The sequence below is a fragment of the Macaca mulatta genome, chromosome 4, assembly GCF_049350105.2.
Source record: "Macaca mulatta isolate MMU2019108-1 chromosome 4, T2T-MMU8v2.0, whole genome shotgun sequence".
Lineage (NCBI taxonomy): Eukaryota > Metazoa > Chordata > Mammalia > Primates > Cercopithecidae > Macaca > Macaca mulatta.
This window is the reverse complement of record NC_133409.1, coordinates 37,660,857-37,688,523: the sequence shown is the minus strand read 5'-3', so window position 1 is coordinate 37,688,523 and position 27,667 is coordinate 37,660,857. Positions and strand designations below refer to the sequence as shown.

The 27,667-nt window shown below is 36.7% G+C and overlaps 1 protein-coding gene across 2 annotated transcripts; it reads left to right on the top strand.

The window, feature by feature from the left end:
* Positions 1 to 26,073, top strand: TAAR1 (trace amine associated receptor 1). 2 transcript variants are annotated; one of them, XM_077998655.1, is made up of 2 exons: positions 1 to 3,357; positions 23,109 to 26,073. In XM_077998655.1, exon 2 carries the CDS (start codon positions 23,238 to 23,240, stop codon positions 24,252 to 24,254), a length of 1,017 nt encoding a protein of 338 aa, XP_077854781.1. In that variant the 5' UTR covers positions 1 to 3,357; positions 23,109 to 23,237; the 3' UTR covers positions 24,255 to 26,073.
* Positions 26,074 to 27,667: the final 1,594 nt, after the last annotated feature.

Genomic DNA, 27,667 nt, shown 5'->3' with positions numbered 1-27,667 from the left:
TGTATTACATAGGGAATCTATTTCGGTTCTGGTTCTCAATACTTTACGTTCAGAAAATCATTTATCTTACATTCCATCAGATACGATCAGACTATTAGAAACTGAGCCACTTTTTTTTTTTTTTTTTCCAGGCAGAGTCTCTCTCTGTCACTCAGGATGGAATGCAGTGGTGCGATCTCTGCTCACTGCAACCTCTGCCTCCTGTGTTCAAACAATTCTCTTGCCTCAGCCTCCTGAGTAGCTGGGACTACAGGCATGCGCCACCATGCCCAGTTAATTTTTGTATTTTCAGTAGAGATGGAGTTTCACCATGTTGGCCAGGATGGTCTCGATCTCTTTACCTTATAGTCTACCCACCTCGGCCTCCCAAAGTGCTGGGATTATAAGCGTGAGACTGAGCCACTTTTAACAGAACTCACCAAAGATGATTTATAAACCAGAATGAGTCTAGTCATTTACACACATGGGAGAAATAAAATAGCAGCACAAGGAGATAGAACTTTGAAGACAGGCCTGCGTATAATTACCAAATTCCTTAGCTTCCTTGAGCATCAGTCTCTCTAACAAAAATGGGATTAATGTTTCCAGACTCTCAGTATTGGCAAGAAGATTAAATTTGAAAATGCAATACAGGACCCATATCCAGTAAGCACCCTGAAAGTGATTGATTGCTTACTACTAAGCCAGTCGGATATACTTATTTCAGAACAGCAGTACCTTCATGTTATAAAACTACTTGGGAAACCTGATATTACGTATAAGTTACTTGCTAAAGATTATTTTAAAATCAGAGTAAAGGGAATTTTATCTGCTTTCAGAATGCTTTTTAGAAAGTCATGATAGTGCTGTTGGATCATCTTTATCCACAATAGGAATAGAACTGTGCAACTGACTATATGCCATGTCCCATGCCAGGAAGCACTTAGTTCTGAACAAAGCCAGGTCTATGCCAATCTGATTTCAGGGGATTTAAGCCACATTCTTTGTATCTCCTGCCAGCCCCGAATTCCACATGTGGAGACATTTCTTTATGTATTGAAGACCTCAAGATTTGCCTGTGTATTATTATTATTATTTTTTTTTTGAGACGGAATCTCTCTCTGTCACCCAGGCTGGAGTGCAGTGGCACGATCTCGGCTCACTGCAAGCTCTGCCTCCCTGGTTCACGCCATTCTCCTGGCTCAGCCTCCCCAGAAGCTGGGACTACAGGCGCTCACCACCACGCCCGGCTAATTTTTTGTATTTTTAGTAAAGACGGGGTTTCACCGTGTTAGCCAGGATGGTCTCTATCTCCTGACCTCGTGATCCTTCCACCTCAGGCTTCCAAAGTGTTGGGATTACAGGCGTGAGCCACCATGCCCGGCCTTGCCTATGTACTTTTAATGGTGAACATCTCTAGGCATGGTCATGTTCAATTTGCTACGGAAACGTTGGGGCCCCTGGCAACTGTATTCCTGAAAAGATGGACTCTTCAATGAAAGGAAGAGAGCATCTGAAGAAAGGGGAGGTGGAAGGAGGTCAGACAAAATCTTCACTAACTTTGCTGTAAAAAATTGAGGGATGAATGGGAAAGAGTAAGGACCCTCATAACAGAATTTTCCTGAAGCCTGAAACACTTTTGGAACAGTTTCCAAGAAATAACCAATTACATCCCTGGTAAGCTTATAAGGAAGTTTATATACAGTGTTTTGTGGAGATAAGACTGTTTTCTTTTTATGCCAGCAGAAAATAGCTAAGCCTAAATGTAAGCATCAAATGCAATTGTAAAGACTGATATCTTTTTCCTTATTTTTGCCTCAGTCAACTTTTTTTTTTTTATATTGCAAATTGTATTTTTCCTCTAGCTGTCTTTTGTATTTTTAGCAGAATGGACAGAAGAATCTTACCAGGAAAATGACTTTGAATTCCCATCTTGTTGATTTGATTGATGGTAGGAAATTCTCGTAGTATCTTTTCCATAGTTTATATCGGGGTCAGTAAACTATTTGTTATACATAATGTTTTATTGGAACACAACTGCACTCATTTATTTGCTATTGCTATTGACTATGACTTATTTCATGTTACAGTGGCAAAGTCTAGTAGCTATCACAGATCTGTGGCCTGCAAAACTTAAGATATTTATTTTCTAGAAATTGCTGATTCCTAGTTTGTGTAATAAGCAAAACCTCTATAAATATAAAAGTAAACATTTTAATCCTTGGTTATGCATTTCACAATTTATCATCATCTGTAAGGATTTGATTTTTTTTGTAGTGATGGCTGATTATGCTACTTTTCTTCCATTATGATGGAAAACAGTCAATATTTGTGCCAGTTACACACTGTCCTGTGCATCTGCTTTCAGTACCTTTTTAACAGAGCATTTTAAATACACCTGTGTTGATATCCAATCCCCACAATGGAACCAACCTGTTCACTTGTAAGGCATCAAACTTCTTAATCACCTGAGACTGATTTCAAAAATAAAAAATGAAAAGTGCAGCAAGCTCCAAATTTATCCCAAACTCTTCTTATGTTAATACTTTGTTACCCATAAACTCTGTGGTCATAAGCTAACTCGTTCTAAAATATCTGTTAATATTAGTGGGTGTAGTCCTTAGAGAATTTCTATTTCATTTATTGCTTTACACTGAAGGCACTGTGGGAAGTGTGAAATAAAGGATACAGCTGCAATCAATCACTATAATAAAGTACAACAGGGGATATGATATCCGCATTTTAAAAGAAAACTTCCAGAAAAAAATACCTTAATCCAAAGAAGCTGTTCTAAAGAGGTAACTTCGGGTACACTTGCCTATTATTGGGCAAGATGAGTTGGGGCAGATATCTTAGGTTCATGGGGTATTCAAGTCATATCACATGATCTCTCTAAATGTTTAATTGTGGTATAGTTGTATTGAAGTGATATGTAGAGGTGTGAGGACTGCAGTATATTTAGACTGTGGGAAAAACTGAAGAGATTGACCACAAATAAGCTGGGAGGAAGGTAGTCTAAAAAAGACTCCCTGCAGCATGACTTTGCAAAATGGGCCTTACGATGTGGAATGCCGGGGAACAAGAAGGGCAAGACAAACTCATCTGAATTTGACGGCAGGTTAAAATTAGAATGTCAACTATTTGACCTGGAAGGTAGAAACTTGGTCTTGTTCATTGTTTTCAAAACACTGAGCACTGCCTCTGCCATCTAGGAATAGAAGATACTTCTTTGATAATTCCTGAATGGATGAGTAAGAGAGTGAATGAAATAATGGATGGATGGAATAGTAGAGATAAAAGAAACAAGGAGATTATCTATGCCAATCTGCTAACTTTACAGATAAAGATTCTAAGGCCCAGATAATCTTCTAATGAGAGGTAAGTAAAGATCCAAGTAAAGTTAACATCATCAAATATCAGTTCCATTCACACAACCATTAATACAGCTAATATTGTATATAAGTATATGCAAGAAAATGTTTGTAGAATATAATGATTTATATTCTAAATCATTATTTAGAATATAAAATACATTCTTAAGAAATAAAAATAGTTAACTGTATTACAAGGCCATATGAAAAAGAAAAACAAAATTCTAAGGAAATGAAAGCATGAGAGAAACTGACTTCAATTTTAAGGTGAAAGTAACAAGTGAATTGAGTTTTCAAGGCTGAGTAGAGTTGGATACATTGGCATTATGGGTTGAATAGTATCCCCCAAATTTCATACATTGAAGTTTTAACCCCCAGTATATCAAAATGTAATTGTATTGGAAGATGGGGCCTTTAAGAGGTGATTAAGTTAAAATAAGACTGCTAGTGTGGGTCCTAATGCAATCGCACTGGAATCAGAAGAAGAGAAAATTTGGATACACGAAAAACACCAAAAATGTGTTAGACCATGCAAAATCACAGTGAGAATGCAGTCATCTGTTAGCCAAAGAGAGAAGCCTCAGGAGAAATCAAACCTGTTGACACCATGATCTTGGACTTCCAGCCTCCAGAACTATGAGAAAATAAATTTCTGTTGTTTAAGCCATTCTGTGTTATTTTATTATGGCAGCCCCAGAAAACTAACACAGTTGGGAAGAGGAGAAAGAGCAAGAAAGGGAAGGGTTTCTCTTCCTTTCAAGGCTTGTAGCCCCCTGTATTTCTTGTAACATCATCTTCCATCGCCCTGAACTCATGCTCCATCAAATATATCTTATTTGATCTTCACTTTTTCTTTCCTTCTGGTTCATCCTGCTGTGTGACAAACACTTTCACATTTACTCTAATCAAACTTAACAAATGCAGCTGTTGGGAAAATATAATTTAAAACCAAATCTCCTCCCAACCCAAAAAACCATTCCACAAAGGTAGAAGAGAAAGAAAACATTTGTATTATGTGATGCACGTCACAGGCAGTCCACTAAGATATTGCAAAGATAAAATATACCTCATTCTTTTTTTGTTGTTGTTGTTATTGTTATACTTTAAGTTCTAGGGTACATTATATAGGCAAGCAGACACAATCCGTTCCAGACATTGTGATGATTAATTTTTGTGTGTCAACTTGATTGGGCCACAGGGTGCCCAGATACTTGGTTAAACATTATTCTGAGTATTTCTGTGAGGGTGTTTTGGGGTAAGATTAGCACTTAAACTCTAATGCAGATTGTCTTCCTAAGGTGAGTAGACCTCATCCATTCAGTTGAAAGTCTGAATAGAGCAAAAAGGTTGACCTTCCCCCAGGTAAGAGAGAATTTCTCCTGAGTGACTGGCTTTGTACTAGAACATTGGCTTTTTCTTACCTTCAGACTCAAACTGAGACGTTGGCTATTCATGGGTCTCAGGCCTGCTAGTCTTAGGACTGGAGCTACATCATCAACTCTAATGGGTTTCCAGCTTGCCAACTCACCCTGAACAATGTGATACTTGCCAGCCTCCATAATGCATGAACCAGCTCCTTTTAATAGATCTCTTTCTTTTATTTCTCACCATTCTGGAGGGTGGGAAAACCAAGAACAAGGTGTTGGTATATTTGGTATCTGGTAAGGGCCTGCTTTCTGGTTCATAGATGACATTTTCTCTCTGTGTCCTCACAGGGTAGAAGGGGGGAGCTGTACTCTCTCTGGCTCCTTATAAGGGAACTAATTTCATTCATAAAGGCTCCACCTTCATAACTTAATCACCCCCAAAGTTTTAATTAGTTCCACCTCCTAATACATCCCATGAGGAATTAGGTTTTAACAAATGAATTTTGAGGGGCACAAACATTTAGACCATAGAAACATCCTATTTGTTCCGTTTCTCTGGTGAACCCTGATGAATACACACATTTTCTTCAAATAAACTATAACTAGTGCTTATGTAAGAGGACTTGACAGCACCATATGTTACACATAATTCATCCTAAACCCACATGGTAGTTGGGGTAACCATCTGTGTTAGCTTACTGGCTTTAACCAAGGTGAAAATCAACTGCTCTTTATGACAAGAGGGAGTTTTGCAACTTGGAGCAAGTAGTAAGCTAAGGCTAGTTTCCTACCATCCCACAGAATCTGGGAGATAGGGTGCTGTCTTCCTTAATGTTTACATTTCCAAGAGATGGTTCCCAGTCCTTGAGAAAGACATTTCTGGGTCATAATGCTGACAAGAGGCTGAGTTAGCATTAAAAAGATTTACCTACATTTTAAAGAGACAGGGAAAGACCTTAAAGCACAAGTTTTCTAATACAAAGACTCTAAGGGAAAGCAAGGAAAATCTCTTTTCTTATTTTCTACAGGGAAAATGAAACCTCTTGTTTTTAATTTGTATTTGCTCTACGTTTCCCTGGACTTCCCATTCCTTCAAACTGTTATTCCATTTCTCACTTTCTTTGCAGTGTTATAGGTCTCAAAAAATTTATTTACCCTGGCTACCTTTATTTTCTTACCATACACTATCTTCTCCATGGTCCATAGTACTCCACTGACATTGCTTCCAAACCACTAATGATACCTTTTTAAATCTTTGACCTTATGCTTGATCTCTATCCTTACTCTAACACTCAGTGGCATTTTACTCCATAACACTCAGTGGCATTTTACTCCATAACTTCATTAAACTCTTCTTCCCCTCTTGGCTTTGTTGGTCGATTTTTTATCATCCCAGTATCTGGAAGTATTTTACTTATATATTGACATTTCTTACAGTTCCATCTTCCTTCCTCTTTCCCCTTCCTGGATTTCTTTTATCTTCTGTCACAGACAACTTCAACTATTACCACTAGGTGAATGCCTTCTGAATCAATACCGCAAGCTCTGAGATTTCTCCTTTGTGCTAGAGATGTGAATATTCAGCTAATCTGGTAGAAATCTGTCAGTCAACCAACCAGTAGTTAGGGATCACCTGCTATATGCTAGGCCCTGGGGTTATAGCAGTGAACAAAGCATACAAAGTCTCTGTCTTCAGGCAGGTGTGGTGGTTGACTCATGCCTGTAATCTCAGCACTTTGGGAAGCTGAGGCAGGTGTATCCCTTGATCCCAGGAGTTCAAGACCAGCCTGGGTACTATGGCCAAATCTCTTCTCTCCAAAAAAAAAAAGAAAAAAAAAGAAAATACAAAAACTAGCTGGGTGTGGTGGTGCATGCCTTTAGTCCCAGCTACTCAGGAGATTGAGGTGGGAGAATCCCAGGAGGTTAAGCTTACAGTGAGCCATGATTACACCACTGCACTCCAGCCTGGGTGACAGAGGGAGACCCTATCTCAAAAACGAAACAACAAAAACAACATCTCTGCCTTCATGGAGTTCACAATTCTGCAGGAATGTCCTATTCAATCGTCAAAGCAGTAGAGAGCAGGCACGCATGTCCAAGGATGTAGATCATACCGTTACTTCACTAAGACCCATTTGGTGATGGAGCTGATAATTAGCTTGAAATTCACTGGGTTCAGAGAGTGGGAATTAAGATATTTTAAGTTTTATTTCTTTTTTTAGGGGTGTGTGTGTGTGTGTGTGTGTGTGTGTGTGTGTATGCTTAATAGAAAGGAAAAAGAAGCTTTATTTCGAATGCCCACAGTAAACATTCAAGACACTTTTGTTGATTAAAAAAAAGATGCTGGAATAAGAATAACATTTTAAAACAAGATTGTTACTAACTAAAGGACTTTAATTGTCCACTATGAAATTAGTTTATTAAGATTAAACAAGAGTTTTTGTGTGTATTTTCCTATTCTAAATTTAGCTGGTTTGTGAAGTCTCTGAGGATTATCTTTGCAAATTCAGCTTATATGTGGCCTCATGCATGAAGCCTGTTCTGGCTGCCACAAGGGGTTTTCAAATCCTTCTGCTCTCCCATAACACAGCCTTTATATTTCCATTTAGCAGTCCCTCTATTGTGCAATAAATATTTATTTGTATGTCAATCTCACTATTAACTGTATATTCCTAGAAGAAAAAATCATTATCCAATTAGATAAGTTCTCCAGATGAAAGAAAGAGCAGGAGATGAAGAGAAGATTTACTGCCTGTGCAGTTTTGTAATTAGCACAGTGAAACTAAGAGAATTCCATATCAATGTAATCCTTTGATTAAAAGGCTTTTAAAAATGAATAATTAAAATAATTAATTTATCCAGTAATTCAGTGTTATTCAGTAAGCCAGTATTTATTAAGCATCTATGGTTTATCAAGCACTGTGTTTTTTTTTTTTTTTTTTTGAGATGAAGTCTGACTCTGTCACCCAGGTTGGAATGTGGTGGCGTGATCTTGGTTCACTACAAGCTCTGCCTCCCGGGTTCACACCATTCTCCTGCCTCAGCCTCCCAAGTAGCTGGGACTACAGGCGTCCGCCGCCACCACCACGCCTGGCTAATTTTTTGTATTTTTAGTAGAGACGGGGTTTCACTGAGCCAAGATGGTCTCGATCTGCTGACCTCGTGATCCGCCCGCCTCGGCCTCCCAAAGTGCTGGGATTACAGGCATGAGCCACCACGCCCGGCCTGTCAAGCACTGTTTTAAGCCATGGGGAGAGACTAGTGAATAAAGCAGATGAGAGCCTTGATTTCCTAGAGCTTGGTAAACTTTTATACATGAGGTACTGTGCTTGCCTGCAAAGAAGATTGATTCGTGATAAGACAGGAATATGTATGATTCAGGCAATATTAAACTCATTTTGAGAAAAGTGAATGACATTTTCTATGTACTATTAACAAGAACTGAACCTGGATATTATTTCTTGAATCAACCTTTAATATCTGGAGACTTCGGAAGCAGCAGTTATATTCATTTAGTAAAGGATAATTACACTGTATGCCCTTTTGCTTGTTCTATCACTGCTTTTAATAATGGCTATTTAGGTCACAGTTGACTCATTGTGGGGTGTCAGTGTTTCTCTAGTGATCCCAAGGCAGGAGAATGGGGCAGCAGACCCCCATGGCTTCCTTCAAAAATACAATTGACACAGTTAATATTGCTTTGATCCTGCTGTGTAACAAATGATACCAAAATTCCATAGCTTAAAATAATAGCAACTTGTGCTCATGAATCCATGGGGTCAGCTTGGGTGGCTGCCACGTGCTGCAGGTCTTCATGCCCTGGTCTGTTCCACATGTCTCTCATCTTCCTTGGACAAGTGACTTAGCTGGGTACATTGTATTCCTGGTGATAGGATAAAGGACATTCATAAACATGTCCTCCCAAAGACTAGGTTTGGAGCTGGAACATTTTTATTTCTGTTCACGTTCTTTTGGCCAAGACATGTCAAATGCAAAGTTCAAATTCAAAGGGCAAAAAAAGTACTTTCTACCCCCAGTGAAGGAAAGACAGAGGTGTGGACGTGAGGAGGGTGAAGAACTGAGACTGATAATCAATGAGTCATAATGATGCTTTAATCCTATGCAGAGTAACAGATAGAAATGGAAGAGAAACTGCCCTTGTGCAGCTCTTCATTTTGCCATATTGGAGGATCTGGTTCCATGTAGAGAGGGTCATTTTGGAAGTTTTATATATAAAACCATTTTTTTTTATATTTGGTTTTTGATTTACTTATGTTTCCTGATTTTTATTCTTTGCTTTATTCTTATATATCTTCGTTTAACTTTTTTCTCTTTTCTATTTTAAAATAATTTTTATTTAATCAACTTTTATTGTATTCAAAAGTCTAAATGTAAAAACTGATAAGATAGGACGGGCGCAGTGGCTCACGCCTGTAATCTCAGCACTTTGGGAGGCCTAGGTGGGTGGATCACCTGAGGTCTGGAGCTCGAGACCAGCCTGGTCAATATGGTGAAATCCCATCTCTACTAAAAAAATGCAAAAATTAGCTAGGTGTGGTGGCAGGCGCCTGTAACCCCAGCTACTTGGGTGGCTAAGGCAGGAGAATTGCTTGAACCTGGGAGGCAGAGGTTGCAGTGAGCTGAGATCGCACCGTTGCACTCCAGCCTGGGCGACAAGAGTGAAACTCCTCTCAAAAACAAACAAACAAACAAAAACTGATGGGATAAATGTGTGTGACCATATAACATTTAAGACAGTGCTTTTCTATTGTGGTTGATAACATTATTGGGTTGTAATTTCCAGTAATTAAAAGAAGAAATAGAATAAAATAGGAAATATCAGAGTGACTTAAACAAAGTAAGGGTATTTTTTAATGAAAACATTTGTTATGGGTGCTACCTACATATGTACTGAATAAAAATATAAAATGTATTTCTTTTTGTAGTTGTGGTTCAAAAGTAGTTGGAAAGCCATTGCTTTAAAGTATTTTCTAGCTATAATATGTTATGGGGTTTGAGTACATTCTATTTTTAAAAAATATTCATTTGTTGGGTACAAGTCATCTCTTTTTGAAAGCAAGTTTTTTTTTTAAATGCTAGTTATTTTCTTTGTACAGATGTCTAATAGAGAAGTACTTTTCTTTCAAATCAATCAACAATTAAGTCAGTTTTAATGGACACGTGTTTTCATATATATACTGTTAACGCATCGTTGTGGTTCCTGGTGACCCATGCTTGGAGTTATTTTTAAAGTAGTGGTAATATTTACCTTCCCTATTTAGCTTGATCACTGCTAGCTTCCTGATGCTGGTTCAGAATAAAAGCTCCTCCCAGTTATATTTCTTGATAACATATTGTTAGCTTGTTTCAGAAAGATTTACTGTCAGCTTTTTTTTTTTATTATTTTGTTTTAATATTTGCGTCATTCTGTCTTTGTTAACTGTGGCCTATCATAGAGCAGCAGTGGGCTCTAGCCCGCAGCAAGTATACAGGAGATTGATGCAGACTGGTCCCAAAGGCAGTATTCCTGCTGTCTGCTCATCCACTGACTATGCTCACTCTTACCTGAGCAGGTAGGTCTGAATTTGCTCAACAGCCAAACCAAATCCTAGAGACTAACCCAAAGGCCTAGAGTAGTATTTTACAGGAAGAATGCTAAAGATAATGAGATTTATCAATGGCTTGGTACTTATTCATCTGTTAAAATTTAGGATGATTTAGTGTGAAGATTAACAAGGGTTTTCTGTAATTTAGTTGCTTAATAGCCACTTTAGTAAGAGAAGCTAAAAGAATGGTTATATATTTTTAAATAGCTTGCTTTACATGTCTTTTAAAAAGAGTTGTGTCTCTTTTATTAAAAATTCATTTATGGAAAGCTAGGACATATAAAAAGTTGAAACTTTTAAAAAATCTCCTTTTCTTGTTAATGAAGAAGGAAATTCTATGCTGGGTACAATGGCTAGTTTTAACATCATATATAAGCAGTCTTTATAGATATTTTTTAGGTTTTATAATTACAATATGTCTTATTGTCACTGTATACAAAACTAAACTGCAAAATCAATCTTATTTGCACAAATATTATTTGTACAAATATATTTGGTAGGAAAATCCCAGTACATTTTCAAATGTATTGTGTCATATCAACATAATCCCTTTCAATTTAAACTAAATTCAGTGTGTGTGTGTATACATGCCATGTATTAGATCAATTAACTGAAGAACCTTTTAGTTATATTACCTAAATCTGATTCGTATTACTTTATGCATGTCAAACTAGCAGAAACACTTTCATGTATAGTACATTTACCATAATATTGCTGATGACTGTTTTACTCTTTTTTTTGTTGGTCTGTGTTGATGTAGGAGCAAACAAATGAGTTTTGTCCCATTTCCTGTTTCTTTGAAACAGAACTGGTTCACTTCCAGCAATATTTCATCTCAAGAACCATGACTTAAACATTTAAAAATGCTGTTTCTCCTCACCCTGGTCTCTTTCCACCTTTAAAAATAAGTATTTTTCAAAAATATTTGTAGTATGTTTATTAAAAATACTGGATAAATTACAGAGCTGCAAGTATAGTTTTGGAATAAAATTATTACTGTCTATTTTACATTTTTTCCCAAATTTTTATAATAGAACAAAAACAGGAAATGAGTTCAGTTCAGAAATTTAGCAAAAGTTTGATTTTAGTACAAAGGTAAAATAGATAAATAAATCATGCAAAGAATTAAACAAGTCAAAGAAACACAAAGAATACAAATTTATTGATAATTATTCACCAATAGTTTTTTTTAAATGAAATTCAATTTATAAACAATACACGTACTTTTATTAAAAAGTTTTCTAGTTATGAAAGTGAAACATTCCCATAGAAAGAAACTTAGAATATATCATAGAGATGGAAAAGTAAATAAAATTCGCCCATAATTCACCCTCAGGTAAAAATATTGCTAAAATTTTGTATTATTTTCTTTTTGTTGTTGTTTAATTTTTGGTTTTGTTTTTTGAGTTTCAGTCTCACTATCGCTGAGTAAACAATATTGAGAATTGGAGTACTCCATTCTATACCTTTTTCCCATAATTACATAAACATATGTAACTGTGTATCCCTATGTATGATGTCTTTAAGTACTCTGCAGATGTTTTCTTTACTTAACAATATATTGACATATGATATTTTAAAATACATAATTATATATTTTAAAATAATCTGTAAATGTTTTTTCTTTACTTAAAAATACATCATTGACAACTTTCTGTCTCTATATAGAAAGAACCAGCTCATTTTAACATCTTGTTAAACACATATAATATGTCTACTGATATATATATCTAAGTCTGACATAAAAGTTGAGACTATTTTACTTTTTTCTTTCGTTGCTATTGCAAAAACAATTGCACTGAACTGAGCTGATTCAAACAACGTGAGCGTTTTAAATCTTAAAAAATGCTGCTAGATCAACTTTCCAAAATTAAATTATAACTGCGCATCTTTCCATCTAGTCAAGAAGTTTAACTTGCCGCCCCTCAGCACCTCTGATAACAACTAGGTGTTATTAAGATAATTAGAATTTAAGTTCCAGGCCAATATTAAGTGTTTCCTTGAAATTTATTTTTTTTCATTTTGAATATTCTTTTAACAAGCATTGTATTGTGTCATATTAACATAACCCCTTTCAATTTAAACTAAACCTTAATTTAGATATTACTCGTTGTTGCTTGTATTTTCATCTCTTGCTATGTAGAAATTTTTGTTTTGATTTAATTTTTATATTGTTAGAGTATTTGCTAGAATTTCTCAGCAGGTGGTCATAAATGTATTTTTACTGTCATTCTTTTACTCTTATATGATCACCCTTTTGGCTGCATATAGGATTGATGAGTTATCCTATTTCCCTCATAATTTCTAACTTCATTCTATTGCCTTCTGGCTCCCAAAATTACAGATGAGATGTCCTATGCTAGCCTGAACTTCTTTCCTTTTAAAATAACCAGTTCTTTCTATTTGGATGCTTATACAATATTTTCCTTGATACTCAGAATTCAGAACCAGGCTAAGTATATGTGCATGAATTTTTTTATAGGCTCCACAAGGCACAGAAGTGAGCTAATGAACTCCTCAGTTCATTTATTCATTCATTCAATTCTTTATTCCCTTTTGTGCTCAGTACATGTTGTAGACATTTTCAGGCCTTGGAGCTTCAGCAGTGAGTAAAACACATGCCATTCCCTTCTGACATCCTACTTCTATATATGTATTTCATCTTATTGTCTCTCCCTCCCCCTATTTATCTCTGTTTCTCCTTTCCTTCCCTTCTGCCTATAGTGATCCATTAGAGTGCATCTACTTAAATTTAAATATATGTGTATTCTTGAAACAGCACCTCGATTTCCCTTGCGTTACTCTTGGATGTTTACTTAGTTGATGAACACTGTCTACAATATGCTATTATAAGCACTTTATAAAAATTAACTCATTCCAGCTTCATAAGAGCTCCAGAAAATGGGTTGTCTGTTTTTGTTTTATTTTTGTTTGTTTTTCACATGAGGAAACTGCAGCCTCCAGAGGCTGAGTAGTATGTTCAAAGCCATAAGACCAGTGAATGGCCTAGCTGGGACTTGAACCAAAGCAGCTGAGCACTAAAAGGCCTTTCCTTCTTCACATAGCTCCAACCTCACAAGGGCAAAGCATTCCATTTCCGCTGCTTCTTGTCCTTCGCCAGTCACCATCTTCCCCATCTCTCTAACTAGTACCTCCATCTTTCAAGCTGCTCAACCCAAAGCCCTGTTACTTCCCTCGGTGACTTTCTCCAAACCCACAGTCAAGTCTATCTGCAATTTCTTCATGGCCATATCTTCAAAACATGTCCAAACTTGATCTGTCCTCTCCATGCTGACAACCACTGCTCTGCTCCAAAGCACCATCTTCTCTCGCCAGGTGGCAGCTTCTGTTGCAGCAGCTCCCTAATTGATCTCCTTGCTTATGTCTTTGCTCCTCTGCATCTGTTCTCAAGGCAGCAATCAGAGTGATACTGTTAGAAAAGTCAAATCAGGTCGGGTATGGTAACTCATGTCTGTATTCCTAACGCTTTTGGAGGCCAAGGCAGGAGGATTGCTTGAAGCCCAGGCATTCAAGACCAGCCTGGGCAACTTAGAAATATGTCATGATGACACATATCTGTGGTTCCATCTATTTGGGGGGTTGAGGCAGGAGGATCATTTGAGCCCCAGAGACTGAGACTGCAGTGAACCATGATGGCGCCATTGCACTCCAGCCTGGGCGACACAGAAAGATGTTATTTAAAAAAAAAAAAAAGAGTGAATGAATTTTGTATTTCTTTATATTTTGGCTTAATGTATGTGAGACTCCTCTATTTTATCCACCGGATCCGTGATTCAGTCTTTAGTTGTGATTATTCTCTTTTATAATTATTTCCTGGGTTTTCAAAATGTCTGTATCATTTCTTTTGGTTTCAAATCTTTTATCTGTACTCTTCCGGTGTTTCTACTAAATTATACTTAAAAGTCTTATTTTCCTGCTTCTTTAGTAGCTGCCTTTTCTGGATGACTTGGCCTCACCCTGTGCTGCCACTGTATTTTGTTAAATGGCTTCTGAACTTTCCTTGGTAGCTCGTATCAGGGGCGTAGGATTTTTTTGGTGGTCATGAAGACTGGGCTGACAGGGGATGTCAGGAGGAAGATTTTCCTCTCACCTGCCGATCTATTTACAATGTTTGCTTCCAGTTCTTTAATGCTGTGACTTTCCTCACTCTTGATTTTTAAAAAATGTATCTTTTCATCAACTGTATTTCAATTTTAAAACAAAATGTGCCAGAATTATTTTAAAGTGAACTCGATGATTGATTTGTGCAGAGGTCATTATTAGTCCTTTCATGACTCAGTTTCTCATTTCTTGAGATCCTAATTCTTATACCTTTCTCAAAGTATTACCTTAAGAGTATTATTAGGAGGTATTGGGTGTAAGAATCTTATACCTCTCTGCAAGTAAGTTATTTTCTTTTTAAGTACACATGAGTGCTATAAGCCCTTGAATATACCATAAAGTCATATTTCCCGTATTTAACATTCTGTGGTTTCAAACTTTTTCTTGGTTTCAAACTTTCTCTATACAGTACCCCATTTAATTAAAAGACACAGTGTTCCTGAGAAGTTAAAGGTCAGCCTATATTTGTCACTGTAAAGGTACATTATTTTGGGGCTATGGATTTGTAGGAAGAGGCCAAACTACACTTACTGTAAAGTTAAATTCTAGACTGTTAACTATAGATACAAGTACAGAACATGACATAGCCACACAGAGCAGGAGAGACCAGAACATTTCAGCAGTGTCTATTTCCCCAGAAACACTGATGGGGACACATGACAGCCAACAACACTCTCATCCGGGGTAGGATCTTGCTAGATTTCAAAGTTTGTTCTTGCTACAAGCACTGCTCTTTTAAAAGCTGGGCTTTGAAGCACCTTTTGAGACTATCTGATCCTAACAATTATTCTTCCATTTAAGGACATGGTTAAAAACTTCACGCTTCCTTGGTTCAGGAAACAAATGCAAAGTGAACTTGTTTCCAATCCAAGGTATATATATAGAGAGAGGCTGGGGACCAGGTGTCTCCAGAAAACATTTTCTGTATTTGAGGACTATTTAATGGATTCACCTAGCATTTATTTATTTATTTTTTTCTGGAACATTTAAAATCATTTATCTCCTTTGCACATCACAGACTTGTGACCTTTCATAAACTCAAACTGGTTGTATTGGCTACCAGTGTTTTCTTTATAATGCTCCAATGGTCACAGATTGGACAAGAACCAAATGAAACATTATAAGTTTACCAGAGGTTTGAGTGTGATAGCTTCTGTGGGTTCATACACCTTTTATATAACATTACCTAAGATCAATAAGAGATCATAAAACAACAGTATATTTAGGTTAAGACAAAGTTTAGTTGCAATTTTAGGTTCATATTACTTTTAAATTCTCTCCTACAAATCAATCAGGGTATCATGTACTTTAGAATATTTATTATCAAAGCAAATACAAGATAGCCATCAAAAGTTCTAGAGCAAAATGTCTAGATTCTGGCATAGATTATAATGTCCCATGTCTGTATCTTTGATTTAGCATTATGTGGTAACTGCAAAATTACCAGACAGAAGAAAAACAGTGTCACTTAAACAGACACACACAAACAATAACACACACACAAACCCAAACACGCCAATCAGGCATTGAGATAGTGGCTTCTGCCTGGGTCATAGACATTTTGTTTATTCCTAGTTTCCTTTAAGGTATGAAGTGGCCCCTACTTTGAATTGCCCAGAAACTTAACTGCTCCACATTTTCTGCTTGGTGACTGCTTTTGCATGTCTGTTTGGCTTGTGCATTCAGGTAAGGATACACTAGTATATATGCCTGGTGGAAGGCTCTTCACTGTTGCAACTACAGGCCACTCCACTGTCCCTTTTCTTGTAGGGATGCCAGTTTCCTTGGGGAAAGGGGCAGAGGATCTTGATCTTTTCCTAAATCTGCTTTGGAGCTCGGGTGATTTTCTCCTGTAGGCACTGGGCATGCTGAGAAGTTCTTCATCCAAACCTGCATAACCGCCGCCTCCCCTAGACTTTGTTCATTAGGACACCACTGTTTGCAGCTTAGTTTTCAAAAGGTTTTGACTCCCACCCTTTCCACCCACTACTCTGACTCTATGATTTTTCTTTTGGGGGACTCTGGAGAGCTCTTTTTCTTTTATTTAATAGCAAATTTCTCCTTTGTTAAATATCAGCTGTTGAGCCTACTCTCCACACCTTCCATAGAGTTCTTACCTACTTTTCACCTGTTAAAAAAGAGTGGTGAGGAGGAAACCAATCACTTCTTATTGGCTTAGAAGCTATGTCCTTGAGTCAATAATCTAAAATAAACCAAAATAAGGGGGGGAAATGGAAGCAAGTTCAGGTTTTGAAATGTACAGCTTCAGGGAAGCCAGGGATGTTTCTGTCCTTTTCTTTTATCTTGTATGTCTCTGGTCCAGTAAGGATGACTTCCCTTAAGAATAATGTCTGAAAGTCAGAAGCTTTATTTACACTTTTACAAAAAAAAATTTCATATCTCAATCACTTCTTTTTTAGTTTTTCACTGGTAAGGCCATACGTATTTCATAGAACCTCTCCTCTGAATATCAATGGAAAAGAAAATCAACTAGCTTATACCAGTCACAGAGCTCCAGATCTGTAGTTCTCTTTGCTGTGTTGTCTATAAAAATTGCAGTAATAGCTCACTTATATTAAAATAGTTACTCATGCTTGAAAGTATACAGAACTTGATGAATTTAAGTATGTTACAGATGGGCAGAATGCAGCCTCACATACACACACCACTGTAGGATTAGATCAAGTTCCAGGAGACTGTGAGAAGTGTGGTCTTAACATCAGGCAGGCACAGATGCAACATGTCACCGTGCAGCTTTCTTTGGCCTGATGGGGCGCATGACTGGCAAATGTCTCAGTATTGGCTCTGGGCATATTTTTAATGCCCCTGTTCTTTTACATTTGAGACTCATGTTGTACCATTCTGGAAGAATTTATGTGAAAAATGTATGTACTTATGGGATCACTTTGGCTGCTTGTTGGGGATACTTTCTGTGGAGAGACAAGAGAAAAAGCAGGGGAACCAGCTGGGAGGTTATTAGATTAATCTGGAAGTTGTTGGTGACTTGGACCAGGATGGTGATAGTAGAAATGATGAGAAATGATCTGATTCTAGATACATTTTCAATGAAGGGCCAAGATCATTTATTGATGAATTGGATATGTTGTTGAGTGTGAGAAGCTAAGAATTAACTCAAAGTTTTGGATGGTGGACATTCAAGAATAGAGTTGTCACGTTCTAGAGATGTAGAGAGGAGGAGGAGAAGCTAGGCACAGGAGGGAGGTCAAGGGCTTGGCTTTAAACATGTTAAGTGGCGATATCCTGTGGGCAGCAGGAAACATTAGTCCACAGTTCAGGGGGAAGGTCAAAGTTGGAAGTGTTCATTTGAAGCTCATCAGCATATAGACTATGCCATAATACAGTATGAAATCACCAAGGGAGTGGTTATGAATAGAGAAGCGAACTGAAGACTGAGCCTTAGGGCTACTGAGATGAAGAAGAAACATAACGGCAACTGACGAGAGCAGCTCGTGAGATAGCAGAACCACAAGTGCGTGGTGACCCAGGAGCCAAGGGAAGAAATTGTTTCAAGGGGGAATTGAAAGGCCAAGCAAGAACTTGAGGCCTGATAACTTACCACTGGGCTTAGTAATGTAGAAAAACTTGGTTAAGAATGGTTTTGGTGGAATATTGATGATGAAATTCTCATTACAGTGAATTTTAAAAGATAGGATTAGAGGAATTAGAGACAGGGGGTATAGATGACTCAAAGAGTTCCTTTCTGATAAAGGGGTAGTTGATAAATGAAAGAAGATGCAGGCTTCAATAATTCTTTTAAGGTGGAAAACATTACTGCATATTTGAGAGTGAAGGTATTTGGAAGGGAACCACTGAAGATGCAGGGGAGAGAGAGTTGGAGGGTATATCTTGGAATAGGCACGAAGAGGTGGGTATGGGACACATCTGAGGAGTGGCCTGTGAAGGGAGAGAGTCCATTCATTTGCAATAATTTGCAGCAATAAAGGTGTAAGCTGAATATGCAAACAGGTATAGGCTGGTGGCATGTGGACATTCTCTTCTGATTGCATCACTTTTTTCAGTGAAACAGAATGCAAAGTAGTTAGGTGAGAGTAAGGATGTGAATAAGTATTTGAGATTCAAGAAGGGAGGGGGCATGAAATAGTCATCTCAGAGAGGAGAGGAATGAAGTAAAAGGGAAATGGAGTAGGATTCCTGAGCAATTGTCATGGTCCATTTTTGTTACGAATTTAAAAGAAGGTTGCTGTGTGTTTTTCTGTACCACATTCAGTGTGCAGGAGTGGAGTGAGAGGAAACTGCATTTAGCCATTGTTCAAGTTTAGCCAGGAAAGTATGTTAATGGGAGAGAGCTTAAGATAATGCCAGGAAATACTGGAATCTAAACTGAGTAAAGAGGTAGACATGAGTAAATGAAGGACAGTGGAAAGGTGTGTAAAATAAATGAATTGAGGGCTTCAAGGGAGTTGAAAAATTGTTGGAAAGGAAGCACTCGTGAAAAATTATTCGAAAGGAAGCACATAGGCTGGGAGGACAGGATGTGAAGCTTGAAACCAATCATTTGGATGACTCTTGTCATTTATAATGACATCCCGGGATATGACCATGGAAGGTGAGATGAGATGGAGGTGAGTCTATAATTGTTAAAAGAGGTCAATAAATTAAGAGTCCATTATTGGAAGGATCATTTAGGTGGATAATAAAATTGCTAAGAACTTTAGCAGGAGTAGCATTAAAGACAGTGACAGTAAGCCAGGAGCTCATATCTTCAAGAAGTACAGAGAGATGACTTGGGAGTCTGTACATGCCTGCAATAGGAGGAAGTTGATGTGGTTTGTGTCCCCACTCAAATCTCATCTTGAATTGTAGTTCTCATAATCCCCACGTGTCATGGGAGGGACCTGGTGGGAGGTAATTGAATCATGGGGGAAGCTACCTCCATGCTGTTCTCATGATAGTGAATGAGTCCTCGTGAGATCTGATGGTTTTCTTAGGGACTTTTACCCCACTTCACTCTGCACTTCTCCTTTCTGCCACCATGTGAAGAGGAACGTGTTTACTTCCCCTTCCACCATGATTGTAAGTTTCCTGAGGCCTCCCCAGTCCTGCAGAACTGTGAGTCAATTAAATCTCTTTCCTTTATAAATTACCCAGTGTCAGGCAGTTCTTCATAGGAGTATGAGAATGGACTAATACAGAGGTATAGCATGAAGACATGAACTTCAAAGCTTGCAAAGGGTTAGAGGTTAGGGAGGAAAAAGGGATAATGATCTTCAATGGCAATGAGTGTAAGTGGACACTTACTCTTCCTCCAGATCATATAATATGAAGAGATACAAGGAATATAGTAAAGAAAACAGCCACCATTGATAAGGGCTGCGGGGGAGAAGGTGTCCTGAGGGGAGAGAGTTTTAGTTAGAACAAAGAGAGGGAAGCATTTAAAAAAGAATTTTAGAAAATGGAATAAAGACCATGAGTCCCCAAGGGCACCCTTGGAAGGGTTTTGTGAGTAACAGCACAATGGGAAATTGGTTTGGATTAGGAAATGAGTAGAGTAGTATAGAGATGAAAGTCTGAGCAATTAGGGATGGGTGGTTGATGGAATCAGGGACAAAGGTTATGATAGGGTTAGTGTTCATGACCTTCTATTAGAAAGTTGGGGCACTCTGCCAGGGAGTTCCTGCCTTGCTAGAGAGATCTATTTTAAACTATAAGTTCTATCAACATATTTTTAATTCATATGTCATTTTCAAACATTAGATGATTAGATCATTTGCACAGAACTGTTTGCTTAGTTAGGTAATCAAACAGCGATTTATTAACTTCCCATATTGCTATTGTATATTCAACCTGAGTAATTTGTATATACAGATAATAATTATTTCTAGCTCGTAAATTCTTAAAGCTGAAAGAAAAGAAACAAAAATACAATTTTGCCGGGTCCTTAGATAAGCTTTCAACTCACAATGTTGTCATAGAGCACTTAAACAAATAAATCTATTCAAAAACAAATTATAACACTTTAAAAAGCACTCATACAAACAATGATGTTTAATATTCTTTAAGTTGGGTAGACAAATTATTCTACAGATGTGGCATTCATACTATCAACAATTTCTAAGATACTGTGCCTAAGGCTTGATTTCTCTTAAACCTATATGTGCAAATATGAGTTTGAGGTAGGCTCTGATTCATTTTGGTTTTTATTTGGGAATTGACTAAACATTTTAAAGCCACAAGGCCTATGAAGTTGACAGATGGCTTTTTCATCTTCTGTGAATTTCCTCTTCTAAAAGTGAAATTTGTATTTTGCTTTATTCCACCTTCCCTTACTTCTTTGTGAACCCTAGTTCCTGCTGAGAGTCCCTACTCAATATGACATCGGGTAGAAATGCTTTTAAGAGTCAGGAATAAATAAACACTTCTAAACAGTGATTTTGAGTGTTATGTGATTCCTTTAGTAAGTCAACAAATAAGTAAAAGAAAGAAGGAAAAGAGAGGGAAATAGTGGAGGAAAAGTCTAACTAGAAAATATATAACTTAACTGATTGAGTTTAGTTAAATGCAAACTTAAATTTCATAGTAAGAAATCCATCAGTGTTTTAGTGAAATTATAATCATAATTCAAATATTGCTTAGTTTAAATAATGGTTTTTGTTTGCTGTTTAGTTTCTATCATGGAATGAGCCTGTGTGCCTTTTAAAATAAATCTTACAGATTTATTTGGTATAAATATGTTTCCTTCTGGGAATAGAAGACCAAAGGAGAATGGGGGAAAAGTGTTTCAAATTTATTAAAATGTACATTTTCATACTTAGATATTCCTTTTCTCTCATTCTAAACCATCAGCCCAGAGGGAAGGGAAAAAGATAAACAGGAAGGCTGACTCCTGGAATTCTAGGCATTGTTGCTATTTTCTAGCATTTTCATACCAAAGTGATGGACTATAGGACTTCATTGCCAGAAATTTGTACTCTTCCCCAAGCTCACTCGCTCTTTTTCTTCCTTCCTTCCTTCCTTCCTTCCTTCCTTCCTTCCTTCCTTCCTTCCTTCCTTCCTTCCTTCCTTCCTTCCTTCCTTCCTTTCTTCCTTTCCTTCCTTCCTTCCCTTCCTTCCTTCCTTCTTTCTCTTTCTTTCTTTCTTTCTTTCTTTCTTTCTTTCTTTCTTTCTTTCTTTCTTTCTTTCTTTTTCTTTCTTTCTTTCTTTCTTTTCTTTCTTTATTTCTTTCTTTCCTTCTTTCCTTCCTTCCTTCTTTTTCTTTCTTCCTTCCATCCCTCCCTCCCTCTTCCCTCTCTCCCTCTCTCCTTCCCTCCCCTCCCTCCTTCCTTCCTTCCTTCTTCCTTTCTCTCTCTTTTCTTTCTTTCCTTTTTCTTCCTTCCTCTCTCTCTCTCTGTCTCTCCCCCCTTCTCTCTTTATATATATGTATGTACATGTCTGTATATATGTTATATGTGTGTGTGTGTGCGCATATATGTGTATGTGTGAATCTAAGTTCTAGAATTTAGCTCAGAATTACAGGGCCATATAGAAACAAAAGGGACAGTTTCAAACTGAGTTCCCTGGAACTTTGAGGTTCTTTAGTGAAGTACAATAAAAGGAGGCCTAGTAGAAGATGCCTACTCATAATAATTTTTTTTACCTGTTTAAAAGTGAGATTGGATTTCAGAACTTAAAAACTAAAGATGTCGTGTGCCTTGCCCACAGCCCACGTGGAAACTCAGCTTCCCTAGGCTCTCACCTCAGTGCTCTTTGTACCATGCCACTTCACTTCTTACCATAGACTTTAGTCTGTATATCAAAAATCCTTAATAAGCGGGACCACAATATCATTCTTTACTAGTAGCTGCCATTTTTTAAGACACCATAAATTCTTATATGAATATTTAAAGCTTAATTTTTAAAAATTGACCTCGAGTTGGTTCTTTCTGCAATGGAGAGAAAGACTGGACTGGTATCAAAGAAACTGAGCTAGTCATTGAGACTACAGCTCATAGTCAAGCTTTAATGATTTTGTGAATTAAACTTCAATTTCTTGCCAGTAAAATGAGGTTAATAAAGCATCATATCTTCCTTACAAAAAATGAAGTTGGTCTTATAAGTGTCAAATAAAACAGTAACTGAAATAATGCATGGAATATATGTAGAAGTACTTTGCAAGCTGCAAATAAATATATGTAAGCTGCTTCTTATTACAATTAATTATTATAAAATAAGAAATATATAACTTATCTATGACCAAGTGCAAAAGTGGGCACTAGTGGGTATTAATTCTGCACAAGAGGCACATTTAAAAGACTTCTTGTCTTTTTCATAAACATATTTTAATTCCAAATTTTCTGGCAATTTCTTTCTACCCTTTAGAATGTAAGTCTCCCCCACTAGACTGGCTTTGTGTGGACACAGATTGTTTCCGTAGATGTGGATCATAATCATCATTTGATCTTCTCTGACCTACAAATGTGGAAGTTTCATATAGTTCAACCTAGTAATTTAGCTTTGTATTTCTAGAACAATGTCCAGCTCCAGGTAAAAGTGTTTTTAAAAATTGCTGTACTGAACTATTGAATGGAACTTGGAAATAAAGTTCCTTCCAAAATAACTGCTCTTCAACAGGGAGTAATAGGTAAATGTGTTAGAAGTGAGAGGAATCAAACTGCCAATGATTTATTCTTTTTTTTCCCTCCTAGGTTTCTGGGATAGGTATGTGCAAATAAAAAATAAAAACGAGAAGGAACTGTAACCTGATTACAAATTTGGGAAAAAGATTAATCAACACACAAAGGGAAAAGTAAACTGGTTGACAGCCCTCAGGAATCATGCCCTTTTGCCACAATATAATTAATATTTCCTGTGTGAAAAACAACTGGTCAAATGATGTCCGTGCTTCCCTGTACAGTTTAATGGCGCTCATAATTCTGACCACATTGGTCGGCAATCTGATAGTTATTGTTTCTATATCACACTTCAAGCAACTTCATACTCCGACAAATTGGCTCATTCATTCCATGGCCACTGTGGACTTTCTTCTGGGGTGTCTGGTCATGCCTTACAGCATGGTGAGATCTGCTGAGCACTGTTGGTATTTTGGAGAAGTCTTCTGTAAAATCCACACCAGCACCGACATTATGCTGAGCTCAGCCTCCATTTTCCATCTGTCTTTCATCTCCATTGACCGCTACTATGCTGTGTGTGACCCATTGAGATATAAAGCCAAGATCAATATCTTGGTTGTTTGTGTGATGATCTTCATTAGTTGGAGTGTCCCTGCTGTTTTTGCATTTGGGATGATCTTTCTGGAGCTAAACTTCAAAGGCGCTGAAGAGATATATTACAAACATGTTCACTGCAGAGGAGGTTGCTCTGTGTTCTTTAGCAAAATATCTGGGGTACTGGCCTTTATGACTTCTTTTTACATACCTGGATCTATTATGTTATGTATCTATTACAGAATATATCTTATAGCTAAAGAGCAGGCAAGATCAATTAATGATGCCAATCAGAAGCTCCAAATTGGATTGGAAATGAAAAATGGAATTTCACAAAGCAAAGAAAGGAAAGCTGTGAAGACATTGGGGATTGTGATGGGAGTTTTCCTAATATGCTGGTGCCCTTTCTTTGTCTGTACAGTCATCGACCCTTTTCTTCACTACACTATTCCACCTACTTTGAATGATGTATTGATTTGGTTTGGCTACTTGAACTCTACATTTAATCCAATGGTTTATGCATTTTTCTATCCCTGGTTTAGAAAAGCACTGAAGATGATTCTGTTTGGTAAAATTTTCCAAAAGGATTCATCCAGGTGTAAATTATTTTTGGAATCGAGTTCATAGAATTATTATATTTTACTGTTTTGCAAATTGGTGATCATGTTTATGAACACAACATAACCCACCACATGCCCCAACCACATGGATTTTTTTAATCAGTTACTTGAGTCAAAGCATGTTTGGTGAGTTAAATTATGATGCTTATAGGTAATTTCCTATTTGGGATATAGGAGGTATAATCTTTTCCATTCTTACCACGCATATCGGAACTTTGCAACTCCAGCATTTAAAGGCCTGCATTGTATATAACTTTTCCTGCCCTTAGAAGAACTGCCATGAGTTTGCTATGGTACCTTAGCTGTTCAGTGGTGGAAACTATAGGGCTGAATTTGAGGATGCAAATTAGAATGATTTTGTCATATATGTGTACATGTCCTTGTCACATATGTGTATATGTCTTTTAGTAAAATCAACTAAAAGTACACACATTAAATGTTACTGCTAAATAAGTGTTGACACATAATTTATTTATATTGTTAATATATATTCCAATCCTTAAATATCTTGAGTTTCATATTTTTAAAGTATGTTTTTCTGATTCTCATACGTCTGAGAAATTTGAAAAATGAAGGAAAATAAAATATGTACAAACCAAATGAAATTTTAAAAATGTTACTCACAGCATACTTCCTGGTAAGGATTATATCATCTAAAATTCTTTATTTTATATTAATATTTTTCCTTTTCAACTTTTATTTTGGAGTCAGGGGTATGTGTGCACATTTGTTAACTAAATATAGTGCATGCTGCTGAGGTTTGGGCTACGAGTAATCCCTTTTTGTGGCTGTATAATGTGACTTTGCACAGATGTACAAATATATTTTTAACCATTCCCTATTGTTAACAATTCCAGTTGTTTCTAACTTTTCTAAAAATAATATTAATTAAATGAAATTTCTGCTTTTTACCTGCTACTGAAGTCATGAAAATGTCTAGAAGGATTTTACCATGTCTTAAGGTCATATCTGGCATGATAGGGTTCAAAACACAGGCTATCTGGCATTAAACAAATTTACTTTGCTGGGCTCCACAGTACACAGAAAGAGAAGCAGCCATCCATCAAAGTAGCTAAACATGAGGGCCAACAAGAGGTATAATCAGACTGGATATACCATGGCTATTTAGATGGCATATATAAAAATAAAAAAGAGGAACAAATAATGGTTTCAAATAAGATTCTCTAAAGGAAGTGGGCAAACATTCTAAATTACAAGCATTCATCAGCAATTGAGCTGATGAATACAAACTTCACATGGTCTGTTTCAGATTGAGTATCACCAGGGATTTGGATTTACCTTCGGCCCATGAATAACTTAGGGTAAGGCAGATGATTTTAAACATAACTGAATGCACACTGCTGCATATAAATTTCTGTTTACAAATCTGAGGATCTCCTGAGGATATGTTAAATCCTTCCAGAAATTATAGTCTGTTTCTGGAGTATATATTTTGTCTGAATGATCTGTATCAAGTTTTGCTCTAGTACATTTTAAAAACATTATGTTTTATGTTTTTAATTTAGTATAACCAAGACAAACTAAGTAGTGTCCCTAACCACTCTCAGTTTCAGAAGAGTTTTTTCACCTGTGAGACCAGTCTGTCAAATTTTAAAAAGGAAACAAGCATTTAGTGAGTTTTCTATACTTTGCAGTATTTTTATGTGCTTTCCTTCATTTCCCCCATAATTCTTCTTAAGATTACTCTGAAGTGTTTTGTACTTTTCTGTATACACGTTTTGCCTATTCTGAATTTTTTTCTAAAACCATTATGTTTTCTATGTAACCATTACTGCTGGTTTTATAATAAAGTTTATATTAGCTTTTCAGTTGACTCATTTGGGTTTTCATTATACAAATCATATTATCCTCAAACAAGGCTAAGTTTTATCTTCTTTCCAGTAATTATGATTCTGATTTATATTCCTTACTGTACTTCACTAGTTAGAATTTGTGAATCAATATTGATAATGGTGATAATCTTTTTTACATTTACTTTAAAGTACTATTCAGGTTTTAGCATAGATTCCACATTTATCTTGGGACAAGTTCACGACTCAAATAATTTTACATTTTTTCACTCGGTACTAAAGCTCTTACAGTCTATCTTTATTGTTGGTTCTGTTTTTAATATTCATAATACGTAATAACTGACCCTCTCAGCACAACAGGAAGAAAGGTTTGCTTCGTCTTTCCATATTCCCAGCTTTGCTGTAGCTTCCGTTTCCTCATGCAGAGGTGTTTTTGTCTTTTAATTTTCCAGAGTCTATTTAACAACTGGAATCCAATTCACTTTTGAGATGTTTTTTATTCCAACTAGTTATAGCTCATTGGAACTGTAATAAAAAAATTGACCCCTGCCTCTCCCTTTAATTAAGGAGATGAGTAAATTACCCAAGCTTGTATTTTCAGACCTTTCTCTAGAATTTGAATTTCTGACAAAGGGATAGAAACAGTGATTCTTAGCAGAATAATTAGCAGAACACAATGAAATCATGTGGGTGTTCATTTTATCCAAGCGGTAAGATCATGAGCAGACTGCTCATGGTAATATCAAGATTTCTTTCTTCCCCGACTCCAGAACTACCCACCTGTTTGTTCATTTCCAAATTCAGTTATCCAGCATGGATTCCATGAGTCCCAGATAGCCTTCTAATTAATTCCCTTTGAGAATAACTTTTGGTTGCATCCACAGAAAGAACCTTAACTTGACATATAAGATTATAGCAAATACCAAGAAAGCAATTTCAATGCCACTCCTTCCCCAGGTCAAGATAACTTGCAATCAAAACCGTCTCAACTTCCACCCTCTTCTCAAAGAGGAATGTTCATATAAATTTCCACTCCAGATCAGTAAAAGAAGTGTTAGCAAGGAAGTTTGTTGGAACTGATTTAATAATGATAATAATAATGTCATCTTAAGAGATCAGTGAACTGGAATCCATCTTGATTTTGAAGTCAGTTCTTGAAGTCAATAATCCAATCTTTAGAGACTCATAAATATTTGCCAAAAAAGTAGTGCAAAGCAGATGAACTCCAATTCATTGTCAATTCTGATGAGCCACAGTTTCCCTTTAGTTCTCAATAAGAACTTGAACATTAAAGGTATAAAGAAATATGCAGAATGATTTATGGTTCTAAATTTAGTAGATGATAAAGTGTACTGACAAAATTATTATTTAGTAGTTGAGATATGCACTCAGAAAATCTCGATGATGTAAGAATCAGATTGAGAGTTTTGTTTTTTGTATTTTGCTTTTCTAAAAGATAAAGTACATATGCATTTTCCAAAGTGCTTTAATATAACTCATTGAGTACGTGGCCAGCTATAAGAAATATTGGAAGTAAACTTGACAGATCTTCACCACCTTCTCCACATCTCTTGTCCTTCTAAACCTCCTGCCCCAAGCCTTTAAGCTC

Bases quoted from the DNA above. Each gene is read 5' to 3' on its own strand.
- TAAR1 (XM_077998655.1), top strand. From the start codon at position 23,238: ATGCCCTTTTGCCACAATATAATTAATATTTCCTGTGTGAAAAACAAC.